Source organism: Kogia breviceps, chromosome 3 (assembly GCF_026419965.1).
Source record: "Kogia breviceps isolate mKogBre1 chromosome 3, mKogBre1 haplotype 1, whole genome shotgun sequence".
NCBI classification, from domain to species: domain Eukaryota; kingdom Metazoa; phylum Chordata; class Mammalia; order Artiodactyla; family Physeteridae; genus Kogia; species Kogia breviceps.
Genome location: NC_081312.1, coordinates 42,137,796 through 42,156,684, shown reverse-complemented (window position 1 = coordinate 42,156,684; position 18,889 = coordinate 42,137,796). Strand labels below are relative to the sequence as shown.

The 18,889-nt window shown below is 43.7% G+C and overlaps 1 protein-coding gene across 6 annotated transcripts in view; it reads left to right on the top strand.

The window, feature by feature from the left end:
* Window positions 1-18,889, top strand: part of DAAM1 (dishevelled associated activator of morphogenesis 1) — a 175,795-nt gene that overhangs the window by 48,193 nt on the left and 108,713 nt on the right. For all 6 annotated transcript variants that reach the window (XM_059059651.2, XM_059059648.2, XM_067028409.1 and 3 more), the window contains one exon: window positions 13,973-14,191. In XM_059059651.2, the coding sequence (XP_058915634.1) occupies window positions 14,009-14,191 (183 nt within the window). In that variant the 5' untranslated portion in view covers window positions 13,973-14,008. The remainder of the gene's footprint in view (window positions 1-13,972; window positions 14,192-18,889) is intronic.

Genomic DNA, 18,889 nt, shown 5'->3' with positions numbered 1-18,889 from the left:
GGTGACCAATTCAGTTACTTTCCTGGGCAGACAAGATGCCTTCAGATGTCGAAAGGAGAATAATAAATAGATGAGATCACTGAGGAAAATGTTGAAGGGGAATCAGGTCAGTGTTGCAGATGTCAGTGTCATTGTAGTGGGTGTGCTCTGTGGTAGTTTTCGTGTAAGTGGTTGGATCGAAATATTAAACCTGTTGAATGCTTCAAAATATACAGGAAGGCTAAGTTTCTTTTTCAATGCCTTTTCCACACTGCCCCCAAACCCTCAGAGAATTTCCCACAATTTGCAGATAAGCTGACTAACCTGCAGAGCCCTTGATTTAGTGGTGACAACTGCCCTATAGAGATTAAACCAGCCTCATTCCAGGAATTTGTTCTGCTGATACACACAGGAATGTCAGGGAAAGGAATCTGGTTAACATATTTCCACCAAACAGTAGCTAACAAATATAAATCCCCCTTCCAACTTTTTTATGTAGTTCTCACTTCCCTTTGTAATGTCCACTTAAAATCTATCAAACATTTATAGAGGACTTCAGGATGCTGAAGTCTTTTTTAAAGTCACTCACCAAAAAAAAAGCGTTTGAGCTGGTATTTGAACCCAGGTCATGACTCCACGGCTGCCTCCATTTTTCCCTAACTGAAAAGCTACATTTGCCATGAGAAAGATGGAAGTTTCTTAACAGTTATCAGAGAGTGAGGCTGATTTTAACCAAGAACTTTTGTTCTACATGGTATTTTATTTTATTTTCTCCTGTTGCAATTGTAATAAAGTAATCTTGGCATAAAAGTAGTTAGAAGAACATGAAAAGACAAAGGTAATCAGTGAGTTTTAAAATTTGCTTTCAGTAAACATGAAAACATATAAACCCTCTAGGCAAGTTTTTATTTCTTTATTTTCAGTCTAGAAACCTGTAGCTTCCTTACGATGCCAGGAGACAGAGACGTTGTTTTCCATGGAGGCTTGTGTAGAAATAGAAATTATACCTACTTGGCCTTGAGGAGATGTAATTATACTACTTGAGAAGGAGTAAGATTGAACAGCATCTGGTTTGGGGCTGTGAGGGTCAGCAGCAGTACTCACTTTTCCAGGGGACCACGTCTTATGGCCTCACTGGGGAGATAAGAAAAGAGTACTTGTACATTTTAGGACACCAGCAATCTCCTGTAGTCTGTATGCTCTGGTCCTCTGCTGATTATATTGCTGGGAGGATGCGTCGTGAGTCCTTGGCCTAGAGTAACCCCCAGTTTATCTTTTCTAAATCACACTAAACTTTGCTTGAAGATTTGGAAAACATAGTTGTTCAAACCAAGTACAGTTGACCCTCGAACAACACGGGTTTGAACTGTGAAGGTCCACTTGTACCTGGAGTTTTCTCAACAGTAAATACTATAGCGCTACATGATCCGCACTTGGTCGAATCCTTGTTTGCAGAACCATGGATACGGGAGGAACCGAGTATGCAGTGGGCCAACTGTAAATTACACTCAGATTTTCTACTGTGTGGAGGATCAGAGCCCTGAACCCCCTTGTTGTTCAAGGGTCAACTGTATTTATCTGCTCACCCTCTTTTCTCTCAGAATTTGCCAGAATCATTTCAGTTAGGAGGTTCCCAAAAAATACCTAATACTATGTTTCTTTTTAGACAATGTCTTTTTAATGTCATTTGCATATTCTCTGTGGATGGCACCAGAGGGTTGGTCGCTTGTTTGGGAAGGTCTGAAAGCTTAAGTACCTCAAGTGTGGTCATTTCGGTGGGGAGACATTTTAAGATGCAGCACATTGACCTGAAGTGGTGAAGACTCTGACCTTTAGGGGTTATTTCAGTTGGATCAGCAGAGGACCAGAGCATATAGACTACAGGTGATTGCTGGTGTCCTAAAATATACAAGTACTCTTTTCTGGTGGCTGTGCTATCTTACTGTCCTACCCTTTCTGAAAAGGGCTATTAGGTGATTCAGGAAAGTTGCATTCTTTTACATATTCGTTGAAGAACAAAACTTGGCCTCTTGGAAGAGTGAGAGCTTCGATGTGACAAAGCTGGCCGTTTGAGTGGTAGCTTCTTATGTTTGTATAACCCCCAGTTATAGGGGGTTTGTCTCAATTTGTCTTTATAGACTCTGAGTGGGTCCCTTAGAGTCAGGGAGGTAGAAAACTCAAAGGGGGAAAATGATTTGCATTTCTTTCAGCGTGGGTTTAAATTTGTTTATTGACTTCCCTCAGACTAGTAACGGGCCCTCTGGCGAGGTTGTGCTTTGTTTGGTGGGGAGCTCCAATGACACTTGGTTTGGCTCTTCTCCCAGATGATCTAGACTAGATGTCCTGGCTTCCAGACTGGTTTCTGTCATGTGAACAGCACAAACTTCCTAACTCGAGATCTGTGTTATATTGGCTTTAGGGATTTATGCCCTTAACCCATGGTTAAAGTATTGAGTCATGACAGAATAGTCGTTGCCAGCTTTTCAGGGTAAAGACCTGGAGGTCCCCCCTTTGCTCTTTAGGTGAGGAGGGGCTATTTTCTGGCAGGAGTCCATGGCTTGGGCCTGGAACAAGACTGTTAATTATGTGCTGGTTGAGGCTTGGTCTGGCTTGAGGGAGTGCATGCACTTCATTTGGGTTCCTTCCTCCCTTATCTCGGGAGGAAGTAGGGAAGGAAGGGGACTGGTTCTGGCTTCCACTTTGCACGCCCCCCCCCCCCCCCTACACTGATGCAGGCGGACCCAGAGGAGGGAGTGTGCTTTGCTTTTGCTGTGCTGCTTACACAGTGGAGCAGGAAGTGTTTTCAGAGTGCCAGAGGCTTATTTGAATGTTTGGATTTTGGTTTCCTCCTCCATGGTGGGATGCCCTCATTGTTTTCCTCTTGTTTCAGAAAAGTCACTGGGTTGAGAGGATTGACTGCTGGGTGAATTTCCAGGAGCCACTCCAAGAAGTGCCCTATTAGAACATCCTTTGGGGACCAAGTGTGTGGGAAGGGCTGTCCCTCCACTGGCCGCACTTACTGAGAAACGCCCTTTCCGTTTCCTGATGGAGAGGATGTTGAAACTTACGGGGAAAACACATTCTGTTTCAGACGTTTCTCCTACAACCTTTAGACTGCAACCCATCATTTTTTAAAGCTCCAAATAGTATTTGGCATCTGGTGTTCTTGAAATGAAACCAGACATGAGGAATGTGAGATGGGAGAGAGATGGCCAAGGAAAGAAGCAAAGCAATTTTTTCCTTTCACATTCTTCTTGATAAGAGAATTTGGGTTAACATTAACATGTTGAAACCCAAGTCGTATGTCAGGGCCCTCTGCAAAATGTGAGGTAAACTGCAGCTCTGAAAACAATAGGTTCGATAATTAAAACTGAGGGTTCTCTTAACCTTTCTCTTTAAAATTGCACTTGCGGCATAATTTTTTTTTCTTGCCCTTCTTTTTATGTCTGTGACATTGTTTCAGAAATTCCAGAGACCATTTATAATTAACAACGACGATATTTTAGTGGTAAAATGATAACTGGAGAATTAAATGCGAAATACTATCTTGATTAAAATAATAGACGTGGGGCTCGACATATATGGTGCCCACTGTGTTTTGTGTGTCCATGCAGAAATTCTCAACTGTTTAACCAAGTTGGTGGCAGGAAGGGACTCACCGTCTCCTTCTTTCCCTTCCTTCAGCATGTAAGCTGTTGTTTCCCCTGTAACCACTTTGGTTAGAGGAAGACCTTGGTAACTTAGCCAGTGAGTGTATCCCTCAGCCATCTTTTAAATGTGTGCCATAAGTCCCTGATGAGCCAGTGAGACTGATGTATGTATCAGTGCAAATCTATTTTGTCAACACGACCTTCCAGTTTCCCCCATATGTTAGGTACCGCTCATGTGCAGCTTTGTGGAAAGCAAACTTTCCATATTACGTATGTATTGTGACTTGGCATTATCAAAGGAAAAGTATTGAAGGGGGTTTTCTTGTGGACTGTTTTTGTTTTCTAGTTTTTGTTGTTGTTGTTGTTGTTTTTTACTCATCATAATCGTAAACAACATTCCCACAAATTTGGTCCTCATTTTTTGACTGTTGTCACATTGAGACTCTTGTTTGTTTTGGTAAAGAGCAATACAAATGACTCTGACTTCGAGCTAGGCCACAGATGGATTAAATTTCTGAATCTTTGCTAAGCAAAATGCACCTGCTCCAGAATCTTAAGTAGCTTTTTAATTGCTTCCTTGTGCACGGCATAGCAATAGTCATCTGTAATGCTATAGGTGGATTGCAGTTTGGGTGTCCCAGAAGCAGCTTCTCCCCTCTGCAGCAGGGCCAGAAGCTGAGATGAGATGTGTTCTGGTTGAGGGCCCAGCTGTCCTGGTGAATTAGTCCTTTCCCTCAGGCCGATCTGATTGAAAAGGGGGCCAAGATGTTGAAACATCAGCTGCTGGTTTCAGTAACTACACATTTCCTCTTCAGTGGCCAAAAGGACCAACTTCACTGCTCCTTAAATGTCCCCACTAGGTGTGACCTCCCTAATCTGTGAGTTTTCTTCACCTATTTCTCTAGCACCTAGCACTGAGTCTGGCCTACTGAGGCCCAGGTATGATAGCTGAGTAAGTGAATACATCTTGGGCAAAGTGTTCACTGAATGTAAGGAGTGGGGAAAATGTCTAAAAGATTCTATCAGCAGATTTGTTTCCAATGGAGTTTACTTGAGGATGGGTGGAAAAACCAAGTACCAGCCAGTTCGGCCAGAGAGAAATTTCTCACTGTAGGGAAGCTGCAGATACCCCCAGGATGAAGTCTGTTTGTGAGGTTACTGTCAGCATCAGAAATCTTGACAAGTGGCTAAAGAGCACTTGGCAATCTGATTGCCTTCAAATGTTTTGGCAGTTGTGAAAAACAGATCTACAGGCAACTGTGGGAAGAACACCGAGTCGCACCACCCTGAAGTTCAGAGATGAGACCATCTGTTCACTTAGGCATTTGTGCTTTTGCATTCAACAGACATTTATTGCAAATATACTGTATGCCAGGCACTGAATGAAACTTGGTCCCTGCCTTTAGGATCTCATAGTTTAGTGGGGGAAACAGACATGAATTAAAAAAAAAAAAACCCCAAACCAAAAAAAGACTCATCTATATATATGGTGCCGGAGATGTGGAAAGAAATGTGTGACCATCTCTGGGACATTTAAGGGTCATAAAAGCAGCAGTATTGGAGTGGGGTCTTGACTGGTAAGTGGAAGATAGTCAGGTAAAGATGGAAAGGAGCACCTAGGCTGAGGGGACTGCAGAGGGATGGGCTCAGAGGTGCAACTACTGCTGCGGGCATGTGTATATGCAGCAGGCACAGGGGTGCACAGCATTTAGGGTGTGGGAGAAGACGGTAGAAAATAAAGGAGGGTCTTTATTTGGTCCAGGCTGGGAAGTTGGACCATATCCAGGAGACACTGCAGAGCCAAGTGACACAGTCGGATTTATGACGTGCTGAGAATAAATCCCAGATCCCTCCCTCCGGTGTACAGGGCCCTGGGGTCTGGGCCCCTGCCCCCTGCAGCCTCATCTCTCTTAACAACACTCCCATTACTCGCTACGCTCCAGCCCCACTAGTCTTTCTTCCCGACTCAAGTGTGCCGAGGTCCCCACCTGCCCTGGGCTTCTGCACACGCTCCTGCTGCCTGGAGTCCTCTTCCCTGACGCTCTGCAGAGCAGGTCCCATTTATGCATCAGTCCTCACTTTAAATGCCCCCTCTCAGATCACACTATCTAAAGTAGCTGTCCCCTTCCACCAACACCATCACCACCATTTTCTTTCATTTTCTTCTTGCATCCCCTGTAACACTAACTAAAATCAGTAATTATGTTATATTTTGCTTGATTCTTTTACCTGCCTTCTTCAAATCAAATAAGCTCCCTAAAGACACATTCTCTTATTTTCAGCCTTTTTTCTTTAGTACCTAGCACAGTGTTTGGCACCTAATTGATACTTGATAAACATTGGACACAATGAATTAAATGGATAAATGTGATGGACTAGGGCAGCTGTTGGCAGCCTTCGGCCCACGGGCCCACGTGGGCACACCACCTATTCTTGTATGTTCCATGAGCTAAGAATGGTTTCCACATTTTTAAATGGTTTAAAATAAATATTTGTGACATGAGAAGTTATATAAAATTCAATTTTAGTGTCCACAAATAAAGTTTTATTGGCACACAGGCACACACCCTTGTTCACAGATGTCTGTGGCTGCTTTCATGATGTGGCAGGCTTGAGCAGTTGTGATAGAGGCTTAATGGCCTCCAAAGCCTGAGATATTTACTATCTGGCCCTTTTCAGAAAAGCTTTGTCAACCCCTAGACTGGGGTCATGAAGAGGAGTTAAGAAGCTGTTGTAGTCGTTCACATGAGAGATGAGAGGAGGCTGAACTAAGCAAGCAGGTTCTCTGACCTCTGCAAGCCTCCCTCTCTGACCTCTGCAAACCCCACTCCCAACAATTAGGCTGTTCTGAATAAACATCTCTTTGCCTTCACTAGCAAATCAAGTCTCTCTCAAATTACTCTTCCTAATTGCCCCACTCCCTGCCAAGTCTCCTCTTAAATCTCATGTGTCAAATGGGGATGATGGAAAGAAGTGATGGGTGTGAATATGCTTCTAGAATCTTGTACACAGACAGTTGTTGGGATCATTTGTTAGTAAAGTGCTAGAGCAGTTAAGAGAGCCGGCCAGAAGTGCCTACTGCCACTAAGGGGTCAAGTGGGATGATTACTTTTGCTTCCTGTTTTGGTCTATATCTAGGAAACTAGGCTCTGAACAGTGGAGCTCCAAGTAAGTGCATTAAAAATGGTTGCTTGTTGGAAATCTCAAAGTTTTGCCATCATCTACAGTTCAAGGATGGGCTTAGTGGAGGACCTTGTATTTGGGGTTCCACAGAGGAGCCAGAATAAAAACTTGGTCTTTGGGATTTACTGAGGCTTTTAAACACAAATCACCTATCAAAGGCAATATTTGTCCTTATTAAAATGATTTCAATTAGGTCCTTAAAAGTAATAGGCTCGGGCTTCCCTGGTGGCGCAGTGGTTGAGAATCCGCCTGCCGATGCAGGAGACACGGGTTCGTGCCCTGGTCCGGGAAGATCCCACATGCCGCGGCGCAACTGAGCCCGTGAGCCATGGCCGCTGGGCCTGTGCGTCCGGAGCCTGTGCTCCGCAACGGGAGAGGCCACAACAGTGAGAGGCCCGCATACCGCAAAAAAAAAAAAAAAAAAAAAAAAAAAAAAAAAAAAAGTAATAGGCTCTATATCTTATTACCCATCTTAGAAATTAGCCAACACCCCTTAGTATTCTTCTGTTTATAGAACTGTTGGCATATTTTTAAGACTTGAAAAATGCTTTGGACTGATTTTTCTTAGATCTTAATGTCTCCTCTGTGCCCCTCTTCTATACCGCCAGAACTTGTATAACTTGTATAACTTGTGTTTAAGCGAAACAACTTGTAAAATGCAAAAGTAAATTAATTACTCTCTTTATTAGTTTCTCAAATACATTGATTGCCCTCCTATATGTGTGAGGCACTGTGTAACACATGCCGTGGGCACTTTTCCCTATAGAGTTGACTCTTCAGTGGGGGAAGAAAGACCCAGACCACAGATTACCGTACCTGTTGGCTATGCATTGTAGAGGGTCTCAAAATGCTAACAGACCCAAATCATGTTCAGATGGGTGGGTAGGTTAGCAAGACTGTCTGCCAATGAACTTGAAGGCTGAGCATGGACCCTGCATGAGCTGGCCTTCGCCTGCTTTGTCTCCTTGACCTCATCTCCGAGCAGCCTGAACACTGCCTCGCCTGCCCCCTTTCACACACATGCGTGTGCAGTTGGACCTTGACAGTAGCCTCTGAACAGTCTCTCTTCAGTTAACGGACCAGTAGTGGTAGGGTATGTGGGACACTTGAGTGGGAGGTGGTTCCTGCCCCGAGGACACACACCGGAGACAAACATGAACAGTTATAGTGTAATGAGATAAGTCTTATCTCCCATCTCCTGGTGTACATCAGCGGCATTGCTGCCTACCTGCTGGTTAACAAAGTGCAAGAATTGTACACTTAGAGAAAGCCTTATAGCAATTTGACATTACTGAGATATTTGTACTGTATTTTACAAAAATAACAGATTGGTGGGAAAACCATCCTTCACCACAGATAGTTTGAGAAGCTGGTGTGTAGATCACCATAACTTAGAAGTTTTTGATAGGAACAGTTTTGCATATACATTTCCCCCTCCTCTGTCACATAAACAAATAATCATATAAAGTGTTTTTTAAAAATCTTATCTCATTTTATTAATTGTGAAAGTAGTATTGTGAGAACAACTTGGAAAGTACAAGAGTTTTGGTTTTTTTTTTAAAGTAATCCATACAGCTGACATGAGCTAAATGCTGCTCATATTTTAGTGTATTTCTCTTGTCCTTCTTTTCTGCCCATGTATCAATATATACATTTTTTGTACATAAATGGGACATTGTGTACCTATTTTTTATTTCATATATCGTAAGTATTTGCATGTCATTAAATATTCTTTTTAATTTTTTTATTAAGTTATAGTTGATTTACCATATTATATTAGTTACAGGTGTATAACATAGTGATTCAGAATTTTTGCAGATTATATTCCATTTATAGTTTTTATAAAATACTGGCTATATTCCCTGTGCTGTATGATATATCCTTGTATTAAATATTCTTTTACAAAGGATTGCATGGTGGTCTGTCATCTAGTTGTACCATAAGTTATTTACCCTTTTCATATAGTTCTCTATTACTAACACCTATTTTATGCCCTTGTTTATTTGCTCTTATAGCTTTGTTCTTGCATCCCCTTGTTTCAAAGCTCTTATAGCTTTGAAAATTTTAATAAAAACACCTTTGATAGTGTCTCTGAATATATCCATCGCATATATTTCCAGAAGTTGAAATTCTAGGTCAAAATTGTGACTATTTTAAGACCTTAATAAATTGCCCTTCAGAAATGTTGAACCAAATTTCATCTACCACCAGCAGATGAGGCTTACTGCATTGAATACTCTCAGGATTGGTACTGTCAGGGTGGAGACACTGTTGACAAAGATAAGGGCAGAAGAAATGAGTGGACCACCTGGATGGAAGATGATTGGGAGTGCAAGATACTTATGGGGCATGGAAAATGGTCTGTTGGCTACGTGTAGGATACTTTTAAGGAAATAGAAAAGACAGAAACAGTGAGTTGGAATTGGATTTGATGGCACACTGAAAACCAATTTAGAATGGTGTTGGGGAACCACTGGTAGGTTTTAAGTAGGGAGATGAGACCCTCTAGGGGCTCAGCTACGGGAAGATGTTACACAGCACCACCTGCACCGTACCACCCCTCACTCCTCGTGTACTCCATGCCCCTTCCCACCTCATGCCTTTGTTTGCACTGGTCCATCTGCCTGAGTGCCCTGCTTTTTAACATCTGTCAAAATTCCACACAAGCATCAGGGACCAGATTCTTCCCTACATAGTTCCTGCTTGATTACATAGCACTTAACTGTATAACATATCATATTACTTTTGTAATAATTATTTGGTGCACTACCCTCTCCCCCCAGATTATAAGCTCCTAGTGACCCACTCCTTTCTGTATCCTTAGGTATCTACTGTCATGCCTGGCATATAGTAGATATTAATACACATTTACCAAAGGAATCCCAGGTACTGCATATGTCTCATATGACCTTGCATAAGTACTCCCTAGGTCAGGAGGTGTATGCTTCAACAGAATGGGATATTGGTATCTCGGCTAAGTCTTTTTTTTTTTTTTTTTTTTTTTTTTTTTTTTTTTTTTTTTGTGGTATGCGGGCCTCTCACTGCTGTGGCCTCTCCCGTTGCGGAGCACAGGCTCCGGACGCGCAGGCCCAGCGGCCATGGCTCACGGGCTTAGTTGCTCCGCGGCATGTGGGATCTTCCCGGACCAGGGCACGAACCCGTGACCCCTGCATCGGCAGGCGGATTCTCAACCACTGCGCCACCAGGGAAGCCCTCGGCTAAGTCTTTATCCCAGAGTCAATTAGGTCATCACAGAGGGCTCCATGACGGATACCTTGCTCTTAACCTCTTTTCTCCCTTCCCAACTCAGGACTTCCAGTTGCTGCCTTTTGGAGGCCACTAGCCCTTAAAATGAGTGGAGAGCTTGTCTCTAGAAGTGTTTGCAAAACATCGTTGTTTATGAGAATTTTTACCCGAGTTTGCATCATTACACAATCAAGAAACTGGTGACAGATTTTGGAATTGGATTCTCTGATTTGGAAGAGATGCAGAAAGTCCATAAGTTGGATTTTACTTATAAAAAAACTTAAGAAGGGCTTCCCTGGTGGTGCAGTGGTTGAGAGTCCGCCTGCCGATGCAGGGGACACAGGTTCGTGCCCCAGTCCGGGAAGATCCCACATGCCGCAGAGCGGCTAGGCCCGTGAGCCATGGCCGCTGAGCCTGTGCGTCCGGAGCCTGTGCTCCACAACGGTAGAGGCCACAGCAGTGAGAGGCCCGAGTACCGAAAAAAAAAAAAAACCAAAAAACTTAAGAACAAGAACAAAGTTCAACGAAGACATCCATTTCCTCACTATGCAGAATTAACCATTGTTAAATGTTGACACACTTGCTTCTGGTCTCTCTTCTGTGTGTATACTTTTATTTTTAAATGCATAAATGATGTATGGATACATTGTTCTTTAAAAATTTAGATCGTATAGGTAAAGCTTAAAGACCCCTTGACTTTCATCCCCATGTCCCATAGTCTAAAATTTTTTTGAAGTAAAGTCCTTTGTTTAAATGAGACTTTATGTAAAAGTCTGCTGTTAAATATGTGAGTATCCCATGTACATGTGTCCCATGTACTGTAATATGCTGAGGGCACAGCAATGAGCAATATATGCAAGGCCCCTGCCCCCATGAAATAATCACAGTGGATAATTTGAAATAGTGGTACTTGCCCTGAAGAACTTCAAACAGGGTAAAGTGATAGAGAGTGACTGGAGCATGGAACAGGACTGGGACAGATACAGTGGTTGGGGATGGCTCTCTGAGAAAGTGAAATTCGTGCTGAGGCCTTAATGATGAAAAGAACCAGCCGTGCACAGATGTGGCCAGAACATGCCAGTCAAGGACGTGGCTGATGCAAAGGCCCTGAGGCAGGACCCAGCATGGCCAGTGCAGTTGAAGTGCAGTGACCCATACGAAGAAAGCTACAGGGTGAGGTGGGGAGGCAGGCAGGAGCCAGATTGTGATGCCCCTGGAGGCTGTTGCGTGGCCTTTGCATGTTCTTATAATTGCAGTGAGTAGCCTCAGGATGTTTTTATAAAATAAGATCAATACATAATATGTCACTATTCAAAAAAGGATAAAAGCAGAGCTGCTGGAATTGAAGCTGGAGTGAGAGGCTCAAGTCAACACTTGCTGAAAATCTCTAATCTCTCTCCCATCTCCCATCTAAGAGTTGGGGTACCTTACACACCTTAGGCATTTCTAACAGCTAACTTTAGTCTGAAGACAATGGAACCAGGGACTCCTCACCTGCATCCTATCCCAATCATAGACATTAGAAAATTCTTCCTTATGTCTCCTTACAGCTTTACCCATTGTTTTGTTTTTTAATAAATTTATTTATTTAATTTATGACTGCATTGGTTCTTCGTTGCTGCATGCGGGCTTTGTCTAGTTGCGGTGAGCGGGGGCTACTCTTCGTTGCGGTGCGTGGGCTTCTCATTGCAGTGGCTTCTCTTGTTGTGGAGCACGGGCTCTAGGCATGCAGCCTTCAGTAGTTGTGGCACGTGGGCTCAGTAGTTGTGGCACGTGGGCTCAGTAGTTGTGGCACGCGGGCTCTAGAGTGCAGGCTCAGTAGTCGTGGCACACGGGCTTAGTTGCTCCTAGGCATGTGGGATCTTCCCGGACCAGGGCTTGAACCCCTGTCCCCTGCATTGGCAGGCGGATTCTTAACCATTGCACTATGAGGGAAGCCCTACCCATTGGTTTTAAATTCATCCTGGGGGGTGACACAGCTCTGACCCTGTTTCTGTGGAGTCGCCCATAGAAATCAGTTCGAGGATAATTGCGGGCCTCTGCCTCCCCCTCAGGTCTTCTATTCTGTCTCAGGAAGTGCCTGCTGTAGTGTTAGCCCTGTGTCTCAGCACGTGCTGTGTTTGTCAGGACGGGGACATTAATTCATTGTCTGATCATCTGTTGTGCACTCTCTGTGGTGCTCAGCAGTCACTGTAGCTTCTCCATCAAAGTCATGTGCCCACAGCTCTAAAGAATAAGAGCAGTCAAGACCCAACCACATCTGCTTTCTCTAATTTTTTTTTTTTTTTTTTTTTAAAGAGAGAAGTGTAGGGGAGGCTTTTAAGTGTGACTGCCAGTTTCTGTGGGATAAATCCAAACTCTTCAGCTTGGGTTGCAGCTTCTCCATACCAGCCCTCCTCTCTATGCTGACTTGCCCTGGCTCCTTCCTGGAATTCACGCCCTTGTTCCTGCCATCTTCCTGGCACAGATGTGGCTCTCCTCCTCAGCCCTTCCAGCTCACCAAGGGCCAATTCATAATCCACCTTTCTTTTTCCTTTCAATCCCATCTCTTTTTAAAAATTGACAATCTATATAAGTTATACAGGAATATGCTCTCATCATAATATATATATATGTATATATATTTCATAAAAGGTGTGTTTCCTTTCTTGCCTTTTCCCCAACCCCTTCCTCTCTCAGAGTTAGGAAATTACTGTGTATCTTTCTAGGCCTTTTGCTATGCAGTCCCATGTAAATTATTTAGGCTTTTGTGTAAGATTGTTTTTAAAAGACATTATGGCACATGTTATACACATTATCTTTGAGTTGCTTTTTTCACTTGACAGTATAACTTAGAAATTTTTCTAAGACAATACATGCAGTTGTAACTTAAAAAAAACTATGCAGTCATTAAAAATGTATTTTTATGGTAAAAATTCAAGTTCATAAGGGTATAAAGTGAAAAGGAGTAGTTCTCCCATCCTCTCTCTTTGGAGGTTACTGCCGATAACACTTCCTGACATATATTCATAAATGCTTTAAAACATGTAATCCTGTAGTATATAGTATACATATCACATACTATCTTGAACATTTTTCCGTATCTACATGCACAGATGCCTCGTTCTTTTTTAGTGAGTGTGTAATGTTTCATTATGTGAATATACTATCATTTATTTAACCATCTCTCTATCATTGAATTCATTTGATCTTTTCTGTTTGAAAATCTTGGACCCTTCTAGCTCGTGTTAAGTCACTCCTCCTTTGTTATGAATTTATTCAACACAATAAACATTAACTGAGTGTCTTCTGACTTCCTGGTGCTGTGCGGGGCACTAGGGCCACCATGTTGCTTGATACACAGCCCCTTCCCCCTGCTTTGAGTTACGCCAGTCTAATAGGAAGACACATTCCTAAGGAACTTCGACTGTGACATGAGCTGGAATGGATAGATATGTCTTAGCACATATATTATTAATTCTGCTTGGGGAAAGTAAAGGAGAAATTGCAATCGAACCCTAGAGGATAAGTAAGAGATCCTCTAGGTGTCAAGGAAGAGAAGGTCATTCTTGCAGGGGGGTAACAAGAACAATATGGGTTGGCAAGAAAGAGCACACCATATGCAGAGAATGGCCCGGAGCCCAATGGGATTGGAGCGTATGCTGTGGCTTGAGGTGGCTGGAGTGTTACTGCTTGCTCAGCAGTGGGTCATAGGAAACACTGAGCAAGTGCCGAGACAGGCATGTGCTCTCTGCCCAGGTGGACCCCAGCCTCTCAGGCTTGTCCCCTATGCCCTGCAGACGTTGCCTCCAGGTGTTGGCTCCACTGACATTGCCTCTGGCTCACCGGGCTCTTTCTTGAATTGGTCTGACTTGAAAACTATATATATCTTATCCATTTTTGTATTCTTAACATGTCATGTCCTCTTTTCGCAGAGTTTAATCGGTCAAGAAATAGAACAGAATTCAGCTATGGCCCCAAGGAAGAGAGGTGGACGGGGGATTTCATTCATCTTCTGCTGTTTCCGAAATAATGATCACCCAGAAATCACATATCGGCTGCGAAATGATAGCAACTTTGCGCTTCAGACCATGGAGCCAGCGTTACCCATGCCCCCTGTGGAGGAGCTGGACGTCATGTTCAGTGAACTTGTGGTGAGTCTCAGACTTCCATCCCAGGGGTAGTCGGGGCTATCCAGGAGGGAGGGGAGAGGATGTGGACAGTTTGCTTAGACACAGGCTTGCCTCTCTTCAGTGAAATGGCCCCTATCCGTCACTTCAATCTGCACCCCCAACTGTCAGCACTGAGCCTGTGGAGAAGGAGAAAGAAAAGGGTAGCATCACTACATCAGAGGGCTTTGCCGGTGCTTTAAGTGGAGGGATTTAGACCTTTATGTCTTCAGATATGTGGCATGGCTGCTTCCTAAGTTGCCCTTTCTAATTCCTCCCCATCCCAACCTGAGATGTTTGTGTGCACAAATATTTCCTTCATCTGCTTCACACCTGCTGGGATTACCCCATGCTTCCCACCACTCCCAGTGTGTAGTAATAGTGTCTTTTAAAAAATTAGTCATACTCTCCCTCCTGTCCTTGATCCTTGGATGAAAGACATTATTACTTAAGTAGAGTATAATTATTTAGCCTAATGATAGGACTGCAATAATAACTGTTGTGGGAAGCTTTTTATAGATACTATCATTTTAGAATCCACTATACTGAAGTGAGGGATGTATCTAGCGTAGGGCCCATTCATCAAGAGATATAGGTGCTCTCTTCAACTTAGTTTCTTAAGCACCTATGAAGTAGTGTTTATTTCCATTCTGTGTTTCAGAGGATATTATGGCACAGTCAAGGGCACTGGCACGGGCATTAGGAAGACCTTGGTTCATATTACTGCTCTGACTTTATTATCTGTATCAGTATGGAAAAAGCATATGACTTTTCTGAGCCTACATTACAGAAAGAGGAAGGAAAAAAAAAAAAAACCTTCTCCTAGGTTTGATGTAATGTTTAAATGAGGATGATGCAGAGTGGGAATGGCCCAAAGCCTGCCGCTTCTTAGGGGTTCAATAGATGTTACACGAGGACTCTATCCTCCCTTGATCACCACTGGCATTTTGTAATGGAGTTAGTTCTAATCAGACCATTTATATTGTTCAACAGATACTAGAGACTGCTATCATTTTACATGAATCTTAGGTCAAAAAAGTAACGTAGGCTGTGTCACTGCCCTCAAGGGCTAATAACTGAACTGATTGTCACTCCAGCTTTGATGGACCAGGATTCACCTATAAGCTTCTCTTACGAGATAAGCCAAGAAGAGAGAGTACTATGAAGCTGATGTTTGAGTTCTGGCCTCCTGAGTGGATTAATGGGCAGATTACCAACCAAAATCGGTGGGGAAAAGAGATGACTCCTGGCAGCATGTTTACGCTTGATGACGTTGAATATTTTCAGTGTTTCAGGAATCTCTCTCTACCCTCTCCCATTCCCACTGCATGCGGAACTCTGTTCTAGATGCTAGTGAGGAGGTTCAAAATGGAAAACTAGAACCAGCTCCCAAAGAGCTGCCAGTTTCAGTAGTGTAACAAGAGGTATAATGCTACCAAAGGAAGAAGCACACACACCTCTGTGTACATGTGTTTTGGGGTGTAGGACACAATGATGAGGAGGGTGGTCAGGGAAGGCTTTCTGGAGGAGGTTAGTTGTGAGGAGGGATAGAAAGTGAGAAAAGAAGTGGAGGGGATCATTGTTCATGACCGTATCTGTCATCTGCTGCTAGTTTATCCTGTGATAGCAAAATCTCAGTGGTTACAACAGCAGAAGCTTATCTCTTGCTGATGCTGCATGTCCAGTGTGAGTCAGCTGCAGTTCTGCTCTGTGCTATATTCTGCTCAAGACCAAGACCCAGGCCTGATGGAATGGGAAAGAGAGACATGGTGAACTGCTAGCAGGCTCTAAGCTTATGCTTGGAAATGACACGTGTCACTTTAACCCACGTTTCTTTGGCCAGTGCAAATCACGCAGGGTAAGGACACATCATCCTTCTGTAGAGACTGGCACCACAAGTCACATGGCCAAGCCTGAGGTCATTGGGATGGGTGGAGGACACAGTCCTTTCCCAGGGATGGGCAGTGAATCATGTATCAGGATGGCTCTCAAGAAAGGCAGTAATGATGCACTGATGTGCTTGGTGTTATTGCCCAGTTAAAGTATTTTAAAACCAGAAGTCATCCTAAAGAGACAGATGTTGCTGATAGGTGAAGGCCTCCTCAGTGGTAGTGGAGCTGGTGGGCAGAGCTAGTACCACTCAAAGCATCCACCTCCATTGTCCTTTCAATTGTATTCTGTCAGCCTCTCAAAATGAGACCCCAGCCAGAGCCTTTGTGGTGGCAGCTCCATGTACATCTTGAAGACAGCTCATTGTTCTGTATTCATAGAGGAGAAAATTCCACTCTCTGCCTTATTGATGTCTTTATTCTGTGTGAAAATTGCCTACAGCTGTTAGTTGCTAAAAAGCCAATGCCAAACCAGAACTTTAAGCCAAAACCATTGGAAAACAAATTATCTTGAGGTTTGTATCTGTCCTGGTGAGTGATGGATGGATTTTTGTCTACTCTTGACTTCAGGGACTTAGACCATGGATCCATCCAACTGCCAAGGGTGTCCTGGGACAAAGGAGGTGGGCTCAAAGCCACTGGGAACCTCTGCCCTGGGTTCTCTTGGCTAGTTGCGGGACCAGTTCAGCCTGTGCCCATGCATGGGAGAGGGAGGCCATGTGGCCTCTAGTGTCAGAGCACGCTGCAACCTAGGGTAACTTCCTCTGCAATGGTTCCTGTTGGAATTTGAGTTTATTTCCTCACCTACCAAACGGGGATAATGCCATCTCTCTGCTAGGGTTGGTGTGAAGATGAAAGAAGACAGCTTCTTTTAAAAGGCCGGCACCCAGTCATGGGTGCTTTATACCCCACATCCTAATACAACGAGAAGGATAGGAGATAGTTCAGGTATTTTCTGGACACAACACCCCGGGCAAATATCTCAGGCTTTTCCTTTTCTTGAAAGCTGATCTGCCTGCTGTGCCTGCTGTGAGCACGCCAGTGTGGGTCCTAACTTGCAGACCATTCTGCCTCTATCTGGTGGAAAGCATCTCATCAGAGCCAGTTGTTATAAACTAGTTTCCTTTGTCTCTTCTGATGAGTCACTCATTTTGATGTATTTAAAAGTGTTACCAAATAGGTTGGTTTCAGAATTACTTACTGCACCCATATCATCTCATAAATAAAGCAGGCGTGGGTGGGAGGTCAGCCGTGTGAATCTTTAAAGAATGGGGGCCCTGAGCAGTGCCTCATGCTCTTAACAGTCTCCCTGCCACAGGTGGGGCAGTCCAGAGCAGTCCAACCTCGGGATGTAGTGATTTCTGGAGGTCCCTGACCCACACTCTGCCCCATACCACCACCCACCCCCCGCTTTGTTTTTAGTAACAGCTTTGTAGAGGTACAATTCGCATACCCTATAATTCACCTGTGTAAAGTGTACAATTCACTGGTTGTTGGTATATTCACAGAGTAGTGCCCCCATCACTACAATACATTTTAGAACATTTTCATCACCCCCAAAAGCAACTCCCTTACCCATTAGCCACCACTTGCCACTTCTCCTCAACCCTACCATCCCCAGGCAGCCCCCAGTCTAGTCTCTGTTTCTGTGAGTTTGCCTATTCTGGTCATTTCATATAAATGGAATCATATAATAAGTGGTCCTTTGTAACTGCCTCCTTTCAGTTAGCGTAATCTTTTCAAGGTTTTTCCAAGTTGTAGTATGTATCAGTACTTCATTTCTTGTTATTGTTGAATAAATTCCGTTGTATGGACATACCACATTTTGTTTATCCACTCATTGCTGATGGACAGTTGGGTTGTTGCCAGTCTTTAGCTATTATGAGTTTTGCTGCTCTAAACGTTCAAATACAAGTTTTTTCGTGTGGAAATATAGTTTCAGTTCTCATGGGTATATACCTGAGAGTGGGATTTCTGGGTCCTGTATAACACTGTATATAACTTTTGAGGAACTTCCAGACTGTTTTCCAAAGTGGCTGTGCTGCATCATCTTACATTTCCACCAGCAGTGTATGAGAGTTCCAATTTTTTCACATCTTTGCCAACTTTTGTTACTTTCCACTCCCTACCGGTCGACCAACTGCTTTTAAAGCGGTTCTGTACCTCCTGGAGAACTGAGGATGTGTAACTTGGGAATGTGTGGTGTGTGTGTGTGTGTGTGTGTGAGAGAGAGAGAGAGAGAGAGAATTGCCAAATAGAAATAGTCTTCTTGCCAACAATTTTAAAATGATTTGGGATATTTAAAAATAAAATATTGAGCATTAGTGTGATGTCTGCATATATTTTATGCCTTTGAGCATCAATCCTTTTTCTGTATTACCTCCTCCTCCTCCCCTCTCCACTTCTGCTTTGTCCTTTGCCTCAGCCACAAATCAAGAATGTAACCAGGCTTCCCTGGTGGCGCAGTGGTTGAGAGTCCGCCTGCCGATGCAGGGGACATGGGTTCGTGCCCCGGTCTGGGAAGATCCCACATGCCGCGGAGCGGCTGGGCCTGTGAGCCATGGCCGCTGAGCCTGCGCATCCGGAGCCTGTGCTTCGCAACGGGAGAGGCCACAACAATGAGAGGCCCGCGTACCACAAAAAGAAGAAAAAGAAAAAAAGAATGTAACCAATCTGAGATTCAGCATTTTTCCCGGAAAATAAGATTCAGCTAAAGTCTTGTCTTTTCTACAGGGTTTTTAGGTCTTAGATTATCCCCACCAACATATGTGAAGAGTGCTGGGGATGATAGCTC